This window comes from Stegodyphus dumicola, chromosome 5 (genome assembly GCF_044657685.1).
Source record: "Stegodyphus dumicola isolate Sdum_Otavi_A_Nest chromosome 5, ASM4465768v1".
Lineage (NCBI taxonomy): Eukaryota > Metazoa > Arthropoda > Arachnida > Araneae > Eresidae > Stegodyphus > Stegodyphus dumicola.
In genome coordinates, this window is record NC_140772.1 from 191,560,402 (window position 1) to 191,576,584 (window position 16,183).

The 16,183-nt window shown below is 30.5% G+C and overlaps 1 protein-coding gene across 4 annotated transcripts in view; it reads left to right on the top strand.

Annotated features, from left to right (window-relative positions):
- LOC118189713 (paired box protein Pax-6-like) overlaps positions 1-16,183 on the top strand; it is a 259,790-nt gene that overhangs the window by 91,965 nt on the left and 151,642 nt on the right. For 2 of the 4 annotated variants that reach the window (XM_085817499.1, XM_085817500.1), the window contains exon 3: positions 2,031-2,084. The exons of 1 other annotated variant lie outside the window; for it this stretch is intronic. In XM_085817499.1, the coding sequence (XP_085673625.1) occupies positions 2,031-2,084 (54 nt within the window). Of the gene's footprint in view, positions 1-2,030; positions 2,085-5,514; positions 5,653-16,183 lie in introns of those variants that run through there. One more of the 4 variants, XM_085817502.1, reaches the window with a different exon arrangement.

The window sequence follows — 16,183 nt, forward strand, 5'->3', positions numbered from 1 at the left end:
ATATTGTTTTCACAATTTTGAAAAAGGAAAATTTCCTACCTGACGAAATAAAAAGTGTTTCTCAGTCAGGCTTTTCATTCATCTTAATAATATTTTGCAGCGTGTTTTATTAACGTTTATGCCAATAGTATAATTAATAAAAAACATCTTTTTAACACTTTATAATATATACTAATATGCGTTTCGATTAAAAAATCTGCAGATTATTTCTCTATATCCTCTATGGTCTGCATTAAAAATAGAATTTAGTAGTGATGATAAAATGCTATGACAATACAATTTGAAATAGTTCCTATATGTTTAAAAAATATTTTTCAAAGCAATATTACACTTTTTACAGATATGTAAACTAACAATTTAATTATAGGATTAATTTTAGGTAAAAAATTAATTTGATATTAGGCAAGCACTAAAAAATTCATATCAAAAAATACAGAACACGAAATGGGCATCAGAAGAAATTTTATTTTCAATTTATAAGGCAAATTTTTAAGATAATACTTAAATAGATAAAGTAAAATAAATTATATAAATTAAAAAATTTAAACCGTCAAAGACATTTTATAAAGTTTTTCTTGCACTTTGTTTTTTGGATAACAATATTGTTATGGTTCAATTTCCTATTAATACAGGTTTTAGGTTCTAATTATTTTCAGCTACATTTTGAACAAATTTTGATCTAATAAGATAGAAATTTAGATAATCTTCCCTTTTTACGTCTTTGTATAAAGTAAAGGAAATACTGTAATCTCGAAAATTTTCGGTTATCAGATTTCAATGGAAATATCCATTTTGGCCATTTTTTGTGGGATATATGTATATACGGGGAGAATAAAGGACTCTTTTAGTTCAAAACGGATTGTAAAATGGATTAAAAATGGATTTTTTCTTAACATCTGTATGTAAATATGTACGTATGATTCTTGCATTACTCAAAAAATAAATAAAATAAAATAAATAACTAAATAAATAAATAATAAATAAAAAAAAAGAAATAAACTAAAACGGTTAGCCGTAGAACTTTGAAATTTTGTATATGGGACTATTAGAACATCTAGTTCTGTACTTTCCTTTTTTATTGCAATCAGCAACCCCCTCATGCGGCATGCATGCTTCTTATTCTTCGGTTTTTATTTTCGCAGTTGTTGGTCATAGTCATACACTTCTAATCACAGAAGTGCTTTAAATGATTAAGTATTCATGTTTTGGCAATGTAAGTTTTTTTAAAAAGATTAATTTTAGGTAAATAACGAAATCTAACTAGTTCCTATACTTATATTTGGGAAAATTTTATATTCGTTGTGAAAAAGTAAAGTACAAGAAGTTTTACTTCCAATGACAAAAATTGACCGGGATACGTTATTTCAAAATTTCCAATTTTTGATGTCATTTCCGACTTGCCTTGAGGGATTGGTTCATTAAGTTAGAATAATTGGAGGAAATAAATTAAAAGAAGCGCAGTAAAAAATGTGTATAATTTAATAAGCCGTACAAGAAGCCATATGGGGTCCGCATGAGATTTGTTTTAAAAAAGATTTAAGGATTATTTGTTAAAGCAGAGAAAAGAAGAATAAGTTGATTTGTATTTTTAATGCAATATTTGTTAAATAAAATATAGTTAAATAAATTAAGCACTTTATTTTTCTCAAAGAAAACTGAAATTGTGTTGAAAAACTGAATATGTAACACGTGTAAAGATAACTTAATCTTCTTTTTTTAAAATAAAATAAAAAATCACAGTGAGAACGTAAACAGTTTTCTTTTTGATAATTTAACTATAAAACAGCTTTATTTTTAATTTTTCAATTAGAAATATGCTGTTATTTATGCATATACAAATTTTTCGATTAAAATTAATACTCAATTATAACAGGAAATTATTTATAGCAAAAAAAAATCATGTATCTAATACTTAATAAATAGAAATAATAATTTTAAGCAATTAATTGTGTTGTAATATTTGTATATATAATAATGTGTTTTGAATGAGTTAGCAGGAAGGCTGACATTGTGCATGTAATCCCCTATAGATTCCAGACGCAGTGTTTACAGTCCCATACCTCTCATCGCCGTTCAAGATCCAGGTCAGTGATTTTAATTAATTGATTTCATGACCTGAACATTATTTTTTTAATCCATATCCCTTATTTTCCTTTCTCTGTTAGAAGTTATTAATATTGGGAAATATATTTGCAGACATTTAGGACATTAAAACAGTATATTTGTGTTAGGATAATAAAATACTTCCAATATTATATTATGTTAATTGCTTTTCGTAATTACAAATAAAACTTATTTAAGCTGCAATTATTTAGTACCTAACAGCTTGTTATAAATTTCTTCATTCGATTGACTAAAAGATACAATTTATTTGTATCATCTTCTAATCGCGGATTAATAATTTCAAATTCTTTCTATTTTTTGAGTTAAAAGGAGATGATCTCAATTTATAAATAAATAAATAAATAAATAAATAATAAAAGCGTTTTACATTTTTGTTGTTTATTTTGAATCTAATGAGAAAATTTGATGATAGAAATGCTTGTAGGCTAACTTCTTCATTGTTTGCATCCTATTTACGTTACTTTATTTACGTTACGTTACCATAACGTTCATTTTCTACAAGATATCCCAAATTACCCATTCTCAGAAATCTTGCCATTTGATGAATTTATGATCATCATTTACCTTCCAAATACATAAATCAAAATTCGCAGAAATGTATAGTACAGAATAGTACAGAAATGAAGAATATTTTTAAAAAATCTGATTTAGAACCTGAATATTTCACCATTTAACACTTAATGGGCACTTAATTTCATCTAACACTTAACTAAAGATTTTGTCAATTTCGTCAAATAAATTATTAAAATAAGGTAGATAAATAAATGAATAAAGGAATAAATAAAAGCAAAAAATATAAGACTAAAACGTAAAACATAAAATTGTAAAAGTAATAATTAACAACACTCTAATCTCGTACTCGTATTCAAATTTCAGCTAATGCTTGAAACAGTATTAAGCTAAACAGTTACGACGAGCTGTTATTTAAGGATTAATGCACATAAATTAAAGGTACAGACCATAAAAATCATGCATTTAAAACGAGTTTGGGGTAGGCTTGTTTAATAAAGTTTGTTTATTTCATAGCGACAAGGCCCGATAGAGCTATCTGCCTAAGAGGAAGGCTGCATTCGTGGATGGCTTCCAAAGAACACTAACATCTTAAAGGATAACAAGTTCTTAAAGAAAAAATAATGCTTTAACAAAAGACTGTTTATTTAAAACATAAATTACATATGTTCAATCTGAACATTGTGAAATGCAACTAAATGAATCATGTATAATTTTGATAAGTCTTTATTTAAAATTAAGCATAAAGATCTAATTTGTTCGGTGCGAATTTTGAACAAATTTTGAAGACGATTAGATACAGGTATCTCCGGGAGTAAAAAAAAAAAATTGCTGAAGAAGATAGCTTCTGAAGAAGATGGGCCGGTACAAGATTGCGGTCGAAATCAATAGAGTTTTATTGAAACATTTATTATTAAGGCATCAAAAGTTTTTAATCTAATTTTAAATTTCATGTTTCACTTTTCTTCCATTTAAAGTTCTTAATTTATTTTATGATCTTACAAATGATTATTATTAACTTTTTCACTTAAACTTGGAATATGAGTTTTAAATTACAAACGATACCTATTTTTGCTTTTCATTTCTGAAAATAATTTCTCACTTTTATGCATTTCTAAATTCAAAAAGAACTGTGATCACATTTTATAGTTATAAAAATAGTTTTTACTTAAATTTTTAATTATTTATGCAATTTGCATTAATAATTCTTTTAAATATTTAAATGCATTTGTAAAGTAAATTAATTCAATAATATATATATATATAAACCACAGAAATAACGAAATAAAATAATAAATTAACAAAATTTCAATGGATTTTTCACTGCTGCTTTGATGAACTTTCATTTTAGTTTTAGGTTCACCTTCAAATTTTTACTTGTTGAAGTTACCCGTTCCAAAGGTTTACTAATAATTACTTTATAACGTTGCGCGCCTCCAACTTGCACGTAACCAAGAGGTGACTGTGAAAACTTGTATAAAAGATAGAAGCTTGTGAAGGGTTTAAGTCCCTTTTTATTCAACGTAATAAATTACAATTGCGTTCTCTTGACGCTTACAGACGGTGCCAACTTGGCAGTCAAATAAAAATAATAACCTGAAAAGAAAATAAAGACAAGATTCTAACTACGAGGCTCTCTAAAATAACTAACTCACCGTGTTTTACAATACCGCTGCTAATTCAGCAGACTTGAAGCTCACTGGAACGATGACCACTACTTCCCGCCAAGCACATAGGCCGCAACGCGGGGTTCTTCAATTCTCGCTAACTACCTCCGCGCTCGCTAAGTAAGAGAATCTCTCACACCGAACTTGTTTCCTTCTATTTAAATCAGAATACTTTCGCTGATAATTTGAATCCTTGCGCGTTCTACTCAAATTTACATATTCTGGCATTGGCAGTTCCAGGGGAAAGTAAGGCTTGACAGGAAAGATAGTTTAAACTTAAAATAAATGTTAGTTAAAATAAATATAAACCCTACAACTTCACTATACCTTTTCCTTAGATAGGATAATCAGGATTCTTTTTGACCAATGACCTCGAACTTTATGTACTTTTTTAGTATATATTTTGAATTTTATTTAAAACTGAGTAATGATTCATAACCGAAATGGAATTCTATGCATAGACTTTTTCCACGTTTATTTATTTTACAAAGAAAACTAAATTTTCTAACTTTCATTAGCATCGAAATAATTTTGTAAAAGAATGTTACACGATAAATTTTTAATAAAATAAAAATTATTCAGATTTAAATTCGTTCATACGTTTATGCGAATTTAATATAACGTGTTTCTTTTAAAAATTTCCCTTTTTTTTTTTTTTTTTTTTTTTTGGCAATTCATTCTTTTTTAACTCGATTTAGTAGCATGTGATTATAACGTAAGGAAAGTATTTCAAATAAATGCTTCAGAATAAACGCTTTCTGGTAAAGCATTCAACGAAAAAAAAGGAAGAAGTTTTTCTTAACACCCCAACAAAGCTGTGTGTATTAAAAAGACATCTCGCTGGAAAGATTAAAATGAAATGGAATTATTAATAGCAAAAAACAACCTAAAAAGATGAAATTAAGAAAGCAAAATTTCGTTCTAGTCGTGATACTACGTTTCTTTTCAAGATATTCAGCAAAGGAAAAAATTAAACTGGCCTCTTGAGATATTTTCTTTGCGCATATTAATTTATGTAATTAATACATCTTCTTTTCCGAGCGACTGTAGTAGTTTCTCTTCCTTCCTTTTTTCTCTCCTTCTTTTAATTATTTATATTTTCCCCTCCTAGAATTCAAGCATTGAATCATAATCGTAATCGGCTCAGAGGAAAAGTGGCATTAATAACAAAGCTCTCTACACTGCTTTGTTGGTGGATTCCTACTCGTTTGTGCTTTTGTAAAATGTTCGCTGATTTTAAACTAAAGTATATAAGAAAATAAATAAAATATGTATATTTAGACAGTAATAGCAACAGTATAACGGTGTGATAATATGTTCAGACTACAGCATTCTGTCTTTCAAAATTCTGGTAAGAAATACAAAATCGTAATTTTGCTGTAAGAACATGCTATAAAATGCTAAAAATCTAAATTTATTTACATAATGGCTTTCATATATAGATTGCATTTTGGTAAGTTATGTTTATTTAATGTGTGAATTTTTTAAATTATATTTTAAAAGATTATTACTGAAAATAAAGGTGCGAAAATTAATTTGCCCATAACGTTTTTCTGTTATGCCCTGTATATATATATATATATAGGAGTACTTATCAATTATCCTAGCTTACGTTTAGTTTAGAAATTGCTGAATACTGGTAGTTCGTACTCGGGCATAATCCTGACGAATGATATGGCTGCATGGTTTATTTTCTTGGTTTTATCGTATGTAACGTGGATACGAAACAGTTTTTCTTGAAGTTCTCCACAGAGGCACCCATCTCCTTAAGAAGAGCGCGTATGTGTGCTTTGTCATATTCAAATAACCAATAACCCAGCTTACCTTTTTCTTGGTGGCATTGCTTCTCGCCAAGACAGAACTTCAAAACTAAACACGAGAAGATGAAAACAAATAACAATGTTGCTTAGAGAACTCGAATTTACTTTACACGCTTCTTCTAGAATTACTTCACATGCTTAGCATTGTGTACAAAAGTACGAGAAAAAAAATGCATATAAAACCAACATCTTTGCTATTCACATTGCGTGCAAAACAGAAGAACGAAGCTGGATAGCAGTGGATTACTTGAGCAATGGATTGGCAGCGACATTCGTCGCGGAACGAGCCAGTGGTGTTCTTTTTTATTTATTTATTTTTTAATAGCTGAAAATAGAAACGCAAAAATTTTTAATAGGGGTAATTACAAACAACATGACCACTACCTCAATAATATTTATAGATTATTAAAAAAGATATTCAGCGCAGCGTTAGATAAGAATTGCCAAAATATCCTTGGAGATTTCTGCTATCAAAATAATTCTTGGCGGCCAAAAATTACGGCCAAGGAAATATAAGCTGGGATATTCGAAAAACACCGAAATAAGTAAATATTTAAGATTTCTCTCTGTTACGACTGTCATATTACACAATCCAAGTAACTGAAGAGAAAATTTAGAAGTTCAGATGAGGAGAATGCAGAAAATATTTGAATACTGTTAATATTATCATATGACTGACCGTAGAAGGTGCTGAATTTTTACTGATTGTGGTCAATCAAAAATTCAGACATCATAGTCATATAACATTAAAAGTTGCATAAATTATGACAGTCGTGTATTATCTATAAATCATACGTTCTTAAAGACCAACTATATTGATGAAGACCTACTTAATAGCAGTCGCCAAATTCTACCTTGAATTGTGAGAGCTACAGTTTTTACTTTGAAAAAAGAAAATAGGCTCTTACGACAAATTAATCAGATAACCTTAAAAGTGACTAAAGATCATTTATTTACAATGGACGGTGATGAGTGATTTATACCTTTGGTGGCAGTGGCAGTGTTTATGCAAAATGATTCTCTCAGTTGTATCCTTACAAGACGATCGCGCAAATATCAAGAAACGGTATTTTTTTAAGCTGACTACTCTACCTATTTCTTTAAGATACAAAACAAAAATTTATATGCAAAAACTTTTTGTACCCATTTGTTTCAAATTATCATGGCAATGAAATTTCAGGCCATATTTATGCCGGTTTCTGTGAGAATGATTATTTCATCTCATTGTGACAATAAAATGTATCACGAAGGGAAAAAATAGAATGCGTTTCGACTTTTAAAAATGGCATTTGAAAGTAACGAAGTCAGTAGAGTTAAATCCAATGTATTTCCTTTTGACAAATAGTCAAATCTTGTAGAATGTAAGATTTATCGATGGGAAGAAATTTAAACTTTTTTTCGGCTCATATGATCATAAAGCAATTTCCTTTCCATACGGAGTTGAAATCAAAATATATTTTTAATTATAATTATATGGAAGTTGCATTGTACTGTCGGGATGCATATCATATTCTGGAATTGATAACTTTGTTAAAAGAAATACAAAGACAGTATGCTTACATTTTTCTGTATAATTTATAATATAGTGTCCAAAAGGTGGGAACTGAAATACTGTTGTCATTTCCCCATGATGATTTTGAACATACTGCTCGTATTACCTAAGAATAGTTGATATATCGCTCATGGGCTGCAATATTGGCAAAACGAGAAAAATGGATGTTACAGATAAACACGTTTTAAGCTTTGCTTGGCTTTGAAATGCAAGAATCACGTTTAACTGAAGGATTAGGAAGTAAGCACTTGTAAAAGGCTTCACGGAAGTTCTGTTAGAATAATAACTGTAAAATGTTACAGAACTAACAATATTTAATAATAAATTTGATTAGACTATGTTTTTATTGCCATTTTTTTAAGATTATATTGACCTATACTAGAAGCTCATGACTCATGATTATGGAAAACTTATTTAGAGACAAACAATTCAGTTTTATTAATAGTTTTACTACATTTTGATGTGTACTACAAAATTACAAAATGATATTCTCAGTGTATCAGTTCTACATCATTAATAAAACTATTATTAACAAACTAAATGAACGGTAAAATCCTAGTTTACGGTGCAGCCTTGGCGCGACTTTGAAAATTATCGCCAACACCAAAAATGATCCAAAGAACGTCTATATATATATACTATACACTATGTGTGTATGCATAGTATATACTATATATACATAGTATATACTATGTTTAACTATATATTTTCTTCGAATGACCCGTTAACTACTCATCGTATATGTCCCGTTTTCACTGCTCATCAGAAAGTCGCCAAAAGTAGCCAAATCCAATGTGCACCGGATACTAGGATTAAACCAAATGAACGATTTCCCCAAAATACCTTATATATATTTAAATTTCAGAACGTATATTACTTAAGATTTTAGTTTGCTTCAAAATTCTGAATAGCAGATCGGTAAAGAGTTTGAACAACAGCTTGGTAACAGCCAGGAGTTAAACTTCATAGATCATCAAGTTTGTTCTTTAATATTGCAAGATGTTTGTTATACGCTTTTCTTAACATTGATTTCTCGAAAGATTGCAAACTTTTCCTGCGTCTGGAGGCTTTCAGATTGACAGTTTTAAAATCTATTTCTTTAAAAGAAATCTTATAGAAGAAGTAATCCAATGACTGCGATTCTAATTAAAGAAACATAATACGATAGAACATGTATGGCTTGATTTCACTCATCAGCTCAAGAAGGGTAACTGTTGATAAGCAGAATTCGTAGTGCCCTCGCCAGACGCAAACTAAGAAATATCAGTACTCTGACACTGAAGAGCATCAGTGAGTTGCAGCTAATGCACTCAAGAAACCGAAGAATACAATACAGACAAAACTGACATTTATTAATACTGCACTAAAGTATATGCCAATGTTGCTGCCTTGGAGAAGACGATTTTACAATGTTGGGAACTGTTGTAATTTCATAAATCATAGCTCGCACTTTTCGAGTCATGCTAGTACTGTAGCCCAAGAGCGATATAATTTCAGATTTGGTTAGGCACTCGAGGCTTTCTACTTAAGGGGAGGGATGCCTTTGTTGCGGTCATCCTGAGGACAACTCACTAGTATACATGTTACATATGAAGAAAGTCGCCATCCGTTTTGCCTGTCTTCCAACCGGGGTATTCAGCGGTTTTAATTACTGAACCATTGGTGGGCCTGATATAATGTCAAAAGTAACTAGTTTATGCTTACCACTCTTTTAATGTAAATATTCCGAAGATATACGGCACATGATGTACCAAAAAATTCTAAGACATCACACTATTAGGATAAATTACTGGAATGATCAGAACTGAATGAAGCAAAATAAGTGATGAAACAACTCAAAATGTAGTTTGATTAATGAAGAAAAAGCGCCGAGGTATTATTACTATTACCAATAGCTTACGTTAAGTACTACAGATACATAAAAAATGGAAAAGTATAAGGCATGCAAACACTTCATCTTCTCTAAACATGTTATCACAGAGTTTGTTGCTTACAACATTTGATTTGTTTATAAACATATTATCTTAATGGATATAAATTATGAGAATTTGGAGCCGATTAGAATGAAAAACGAGTCTCTCTTTTTTTTTTTTTTTTTTTTCAAATTTTCTTGTTTTATATTAATAGATACATTTTATGTCATATATATTTTACTTCAAGACTTCGTAAAGTCTGTGTTTTTACCTGCTAAGCAAAGTAATTACTCTAGAAGACAGTTTCATGCTCGACGAGATAATACGTAAGTACTTTAATTAATCAAAGCTTATGATTTAATCATATTTAAAATTTGTTTTCATCACATAATATTTTAACTTACATGTAGATGTAAGCAATGCATTTACCATATCGTCAGGATTGTGTAAAAATTAAATTTCGTCACGCACTGACCTTTGAGCAAAATCTAATTATGACTAATAACATACAGAACACTCATCTTTCGATTTTGGTTTGGGGTAAATCATAGGAAACAATCTAGAAAATTCATTTAAATAAAAAGAACAAAAAACATAGATTTATGGTTTTGATGTAGAGCCAACGATATTTAAATGTTTGAAATAAAAACATCATCGAAAGAACAATACGCCTAAGCAATATTTTATAAATTTTGCTCTGAGAGAAAGTTGCAGCAACAAGATGTTAAACTCAGCTCTTTGCAATCCAACTTTCAACCGAAGATAGACTTATATCAGTTTAGTCCTAAGCTCTCATCTGTAGATAATTTCTCCTTTCTCATTTCAAAGAACACTTATTATGACATTCCAACATGATGACAATTTTGTTTATTACTATAATGTTCCCTCCCTCCTTCTATTTCTCAGAGAACTACGCACCTCTTACAATTTACTTTTCCTTATTTAATTTTTAGCATCTCGACTCGCTTATTTTCCCTCTTTTTTTAACTTTTTCCCTTCCCCGTTTCCCGCCCTCTCCCTTCTTTTACGCATCCGTTTTTAATTAGAAAATCCGGCCGCCTCTTCTCCAAGATTATTGAAAATTAATCCGTGGGACGATGCGAGGATTCGAAATTAAAGCAAATATTACATCTACTAACAATCGCGTTTCTGTGCAGGGGCATTCCGACTCCAGTGGAGCGTTCATGCAAAAATTACGCCCCAATGAGAGGACCCTCCAAAAGTCTGAAAGGCTAATTAAAATTTTTAGGGGGAAAATGCGAAATTCCGTAACGCAAATGAATTGATTAATAGGAAGAGATTGATCTGGAGCTGATGTTTGAAGACTGTGGCTTCTGTTTCTTTACGGGAGTCTTATCAGGAGTTTGGAGGCAATCTGAAATTGTAATTACAGATGTTTGTTTTGGATGTATTTGGGATCTGGTATGGAAAAATTAAAATCTTTTAGAAAGAACTATAAAATGACCAAAGCCGGTTTATTTGTTGAAATGATTTTTAATAAATCATCAATCGGGTGTGAATTGCAGTTGAATTTGCTTATCTTTGTAATATTGCTAGTGTTCTATCGATTAAAAGCGGCAACTTAAGTTCCAGGCGTTTGAAGTACGTCTTCATTTACCAGTAATTTATACATTTAATGCTTACTACTAATAATAATTAACTTGTGTAGAAACTATTTTCTCTTCAGAGTTTTCTTTTTCCAATAAATAAAATAGTACTTACGTATCATCCGTCGACCTGCCAAGTAACGTGATTTCGCGACAATTATGGATGATCATTCATCTAGTATTCCGTAGGAAGGCTTAGCGATTGGTAACCTTTGCCGAAATTTCTGCCAGTGACCGATAGGATAATTACGCAAGTACCATAAAAACTATTATTTAAGAAATAAAATATTTTGTCTAAGCATTTAGTGCACAGTGGATGGTCTAAAAACAAAATGACCATATTTTCTAAATAATATTTGCTAACACTTAAAAATTGTCTCCCCTTTTGAAAATTTCATTTATACATCTATTTTGCAAATATGTAAGGTGCTTGACAATTATTATCATTCCTTTGAAAATACTTTCAGTCTGCTTATCTATCGAAAGTACCCCAATAATTGATTCCTAGCAACATTGAAAATTTCAGTAATGCTTCCAAACACCTAACTTACTGAGCTGAGACCATGAACTTTACTTATGAGCTTTGAACATTGGACTGAAAAGTCTGAGCTTAGTACAGTCTTACCTGTAACAAGTATAATCATATAACATAAAAATGCAAAATTTCCAGTGCAACGATCTCCAAAATATCAACACTACTGTATTTACGTAATCCAATATTTTAATGAGTATACTAAACAGTTTGTATTATTTATGTAACTTTACCTGATTTTATATTATTATCCTCTTATGTTTAAATCCAGTATTGCTTAGAAAACGCATATGCGTTTTTCAGTCAATTCAAGTCAATTTCAGTCAATTCAAGTTTTTCAGTCAATTTTAGTCAATTCAAGTTTTTCATACTCTAACTGGTTTGTGTATTGGGGCAATACCTGTTCGATTCCGTAGTGAAATTTCTGGTGGCCCATGCACTTTTATCTGTTTACCTGTTTATTGGCTATATGAGTGATTAAGTTTTCAGATTCAACGATAGTTTTAAAAGTTTTCCTTTCTTTAACATATTTTGCGAATTAGTGTTTTTTAGCAATTTTTATATGGAAATTCATCTTTAAAATTTTAAAATTGATATTAAAATACTAAAAATTCTGTGCCCTTCAGTGACTGAGTAGATGAACGCATGGATAATGCTACTCAATACTAATAGTTTCATTCGGATTCGATCCATAGCAAACAGACTTTGCGTGGTTTTCTCCATGTGTACCCAGAATAGGAACAGTTTTCCATTGAACATTCTTTAGGAAGGCATCTCTCTTTGCCTCGGTTAAATCTTGCGTGCTTTTTCATAAACAATTAAACAATAAAAATTCAGTAAAATACATCAAAAAGAAAGAGTTACTTTTGTTTTCCTTATTTTTAAATAACATCTTCATAATACTTATAACTATAACTGAATTGCAAATGTAGCTTAAAATTAAATGGGAAATATGTAACAATTTATTGCGATGCAGTTGAAAAATGACAACTATCCTTAATATAGCTCAACCACAGAAAATCAAACTCGCCTACTGCTATTTTCCTTCGCATATGCACGCTCATTTTGAGTTTATATAATTAAATACGGAGAATGAAAATGATCATCACCAATACGAGGCTAAAAATTATCAAAACGAAACGTTAGCATGTATTCTTAGGATTCGAGAACACTTCGGTCCTGATTTCAAACAACAGTTTACTGGATATAAGTATGTTGGTGGTGTAGGGTTTATATTTATTTTAACTAACATTTATTTTATGTTTAAGCTATCTTTCCTGTCAAGCCTTTACTTTCCCCTAGAATTGCCAATGCCAGAGTATGTAAATCGTAGTAGAACGCGCAGTGTATTCAAATTTTAGCAGAAGTAAATTGAGTTTAAATAGAAGGGAAACGAGATTGTAAGTGCTCTTCTTGAATCGCGAGCGTGAGGGTTGCTAGGTAGAAATTTTAAGAACCGCGCGTTTCGGCCTGTGTGCCTATTTCGGCAGTTCGTTGAATCTTTCAACTTCTTAATCAGTAAGTTTGCTGAATCTCAGCTGTATTTTAGAACGCGGTTAAGTTAGTTACGATTATAGAGCCTCGTAGATAGTAATTTCGTTATTTATTCATCCTGTCATTTATTTTTGGTTGTACTTTTCTATTTTGTTATACCGCCGGGTCGGCGTAGTTTGTGAGCGTCAAGTGAACGCAACTGTGATTTTTCTAAAGTGGAATAAAAAGGGATTTAAACCCTTCTTACGAGTTTGTGTACTTTACAGTTCATAGCAGTCACTACTACTGTTGCTGACAAGTTGGAGCCACGCAACATCATAGTGGAAATTTCAGTTATCAATGGATAGAGAGCATTTCATTTGTTTCCCTACTCTTATTTTTTCCTTTCAATTTGCTTTCATTCTTGCTTCTTATATTCACCTTATTCGGATTAGTATGGTGTTAACGCATCTCTTCTGATCTTTATATTAGTGCTAGCGGAAGTACCCGATGCCAAGTTAGATTGAGAGTAATGCATCTAATAACACAGATAACGACACCTCTGTAATCCTTTTCTAATAACGATGCAAAAAATACGCTTCATGGTCATACATTTTTCAGTCTGATGCGATACGGAACCCACATAAAAAATTTCCATAGAAAAATAAGCTAAATCTCTCGCATTTATATCAGCAACAATGGCATGCAGTTTTCAATGATTTTCGTTTTTCTAATCAAATAGTGCTAAAGGCTCAAGTTCCATCCAATATTTAAACTATATTCAATTTAAGTAGATTAAATGTGGCAAAAAATTATCATAATCGATCAGAAATTAATAATGCGAACAAACAAACAAGCACGCAAACAGACGTTCTTCTTTATATGTATAGATTTTGTAACAAATTTTTGATTAACAAACTCTACGATTTAAAAGCGAACAGTAGCAACACTTTTCAAAAGAAAGCCTTTCTACCTCCAACGCGCGACACTGTTGCCACTGGGAAAAATGAGTGTGAAAATGAGCGCTTTCAGAGTTTTTTAATTAATATTTCGGCTGATTAAAGTCGTACGAAGATGGAAATCGCCGAAATGGCTTCCCACGAATTTTTGGAATCGAGAATAATGTATATAGTGGTTGGCAATGCTGTTTTTATTTCATCGTAAAACCTAGAAATTTTTTATTAACAAACTCTAGGATTTGAAAGCGAGCAGCGGCAACAACTTTCGAAATAAAACAGATGTTCATCTCGAGTTTGCGAGACTGTTGCCATTCGAAAAAATGAGGGCGGAAATTATCGTTTTTCGGAGTTTTTAATTAATATCTCTGATATTAGCTATTCGTTTTGGGGAAAAAAGTGGACGTCGACCTTTCGAGGACCCAGAAAAGTATCGTAGAAAGTTTGTCGACGATAGCTATAGTAGTACTGAGTTATTAGAGGACAAACACACAAACTTTCTTCTTTATATATATAGATTTACCAGGATAAGAACCCCAAAACATAGTAGTGATACTACAAGTATTTGGAAACTACCTTCTGCTAGTGCCAGAAATGTGAATCATTCTTATTTCTATCATCTTTAGAAAGAGTATATTATTCTGCATAGTATAAGAACTGCATTTATTCATTTCCCTAATGCTTATTTCGCGAATAAAGTTATATAGAATAAAGTTATATTGAATCACTTGTTTTCCATATAGGTACGAGAGATAGCATACTCTAATATACAATATATTTGGTATTAATTTATTTGGTATTACACTATATAATGCACTATATTATGTAGAATTGTACTTCATGAATATTTGTTTAAACCTGGTTATGTTTTACTTGCATAATTTAGAAAATAAAGTTAACCATTAATATATTATACGAATATACTTTTTTTATAGTGTTCGCTATTATCCGATATTTATTTTTTTTCGTAATAAGTCTTTAAACGTATTACCTGACAATAATTGTATTTGAATAAAGTTATAATTTAATAATATAAAAAGTTAAATATTATAAAATAAGGAAGTTGTGATTAAAATAAATGCATCTTTAGCATTATTTGTTTATGATTATGCAAACAAATTTATCTAACATTAAATAAGAGTAATTCTTCACAATCAAAATATTTCCCATTTAAAGAATAAATAAGTCTACGCATAAATTAAAATCAGAAGTATGGATTGTAATCCAAAAAAGGCCAGGATAATTAAATAGAACATTTTTTACGCAGTCAAATCGAAATCATGAATTCCATGACAGAAAAAGGTAGTGTCCTTCCACTATTGCCTTTTAATTAGTTCCTTATTGAAAAAGACTCATATGCACATTAAAATAAGTGCTATGATAATATTTTAATGATACATTAGCATATACGTATATGCATCAAAATAAAAAGTAACTATATGTTTGAAAAAAAGAACTGGTTGTGAAAGTATTTTCTTGAATTCTTTGCTTTATAAGTTTGTCAAAATAAAGTGGCTTTTCGTGAAATCTTAACTACTGGACGTTGGCCATTTACCTACCAGTAAAAAGAAATATTTAAGTAAATATAGCAAGAATTTGCCTTTTTATTCCAAGCGATTAAGTGTTGATATGGTGACTTATTCATAAGGTTTAGCATTTAGTTTTATTTCTAGAAAATCCATCACACTTTTAATTTCTGAATCGAGTACCTTCCAGTAATCTTTTTTTTTCCTAAGTAAGCTTATATTTTTTTGTTTTTGTTTTTAGTTCTTTCATACAAAATGGACACAAAAACATTTGTCCCCTTCCCATGGCGATCTTTTCAACAAGTCCTCATTTTTCATTTATCATGACTAGAGAGTCAGACACAGAGAGTGAGTTCGAAGGTAAAGCTCCTCCGATGGTTGTTGGCCTCTTGACCTCTGGGATATAGAACCAGTAAAGATCAGGGAGGGGAGAAATACATATTGGAATCAATGCTTGACCGCTGGCTATTTCAGCCACCCTCGTCTCTTAAGAGCTTTTGTAA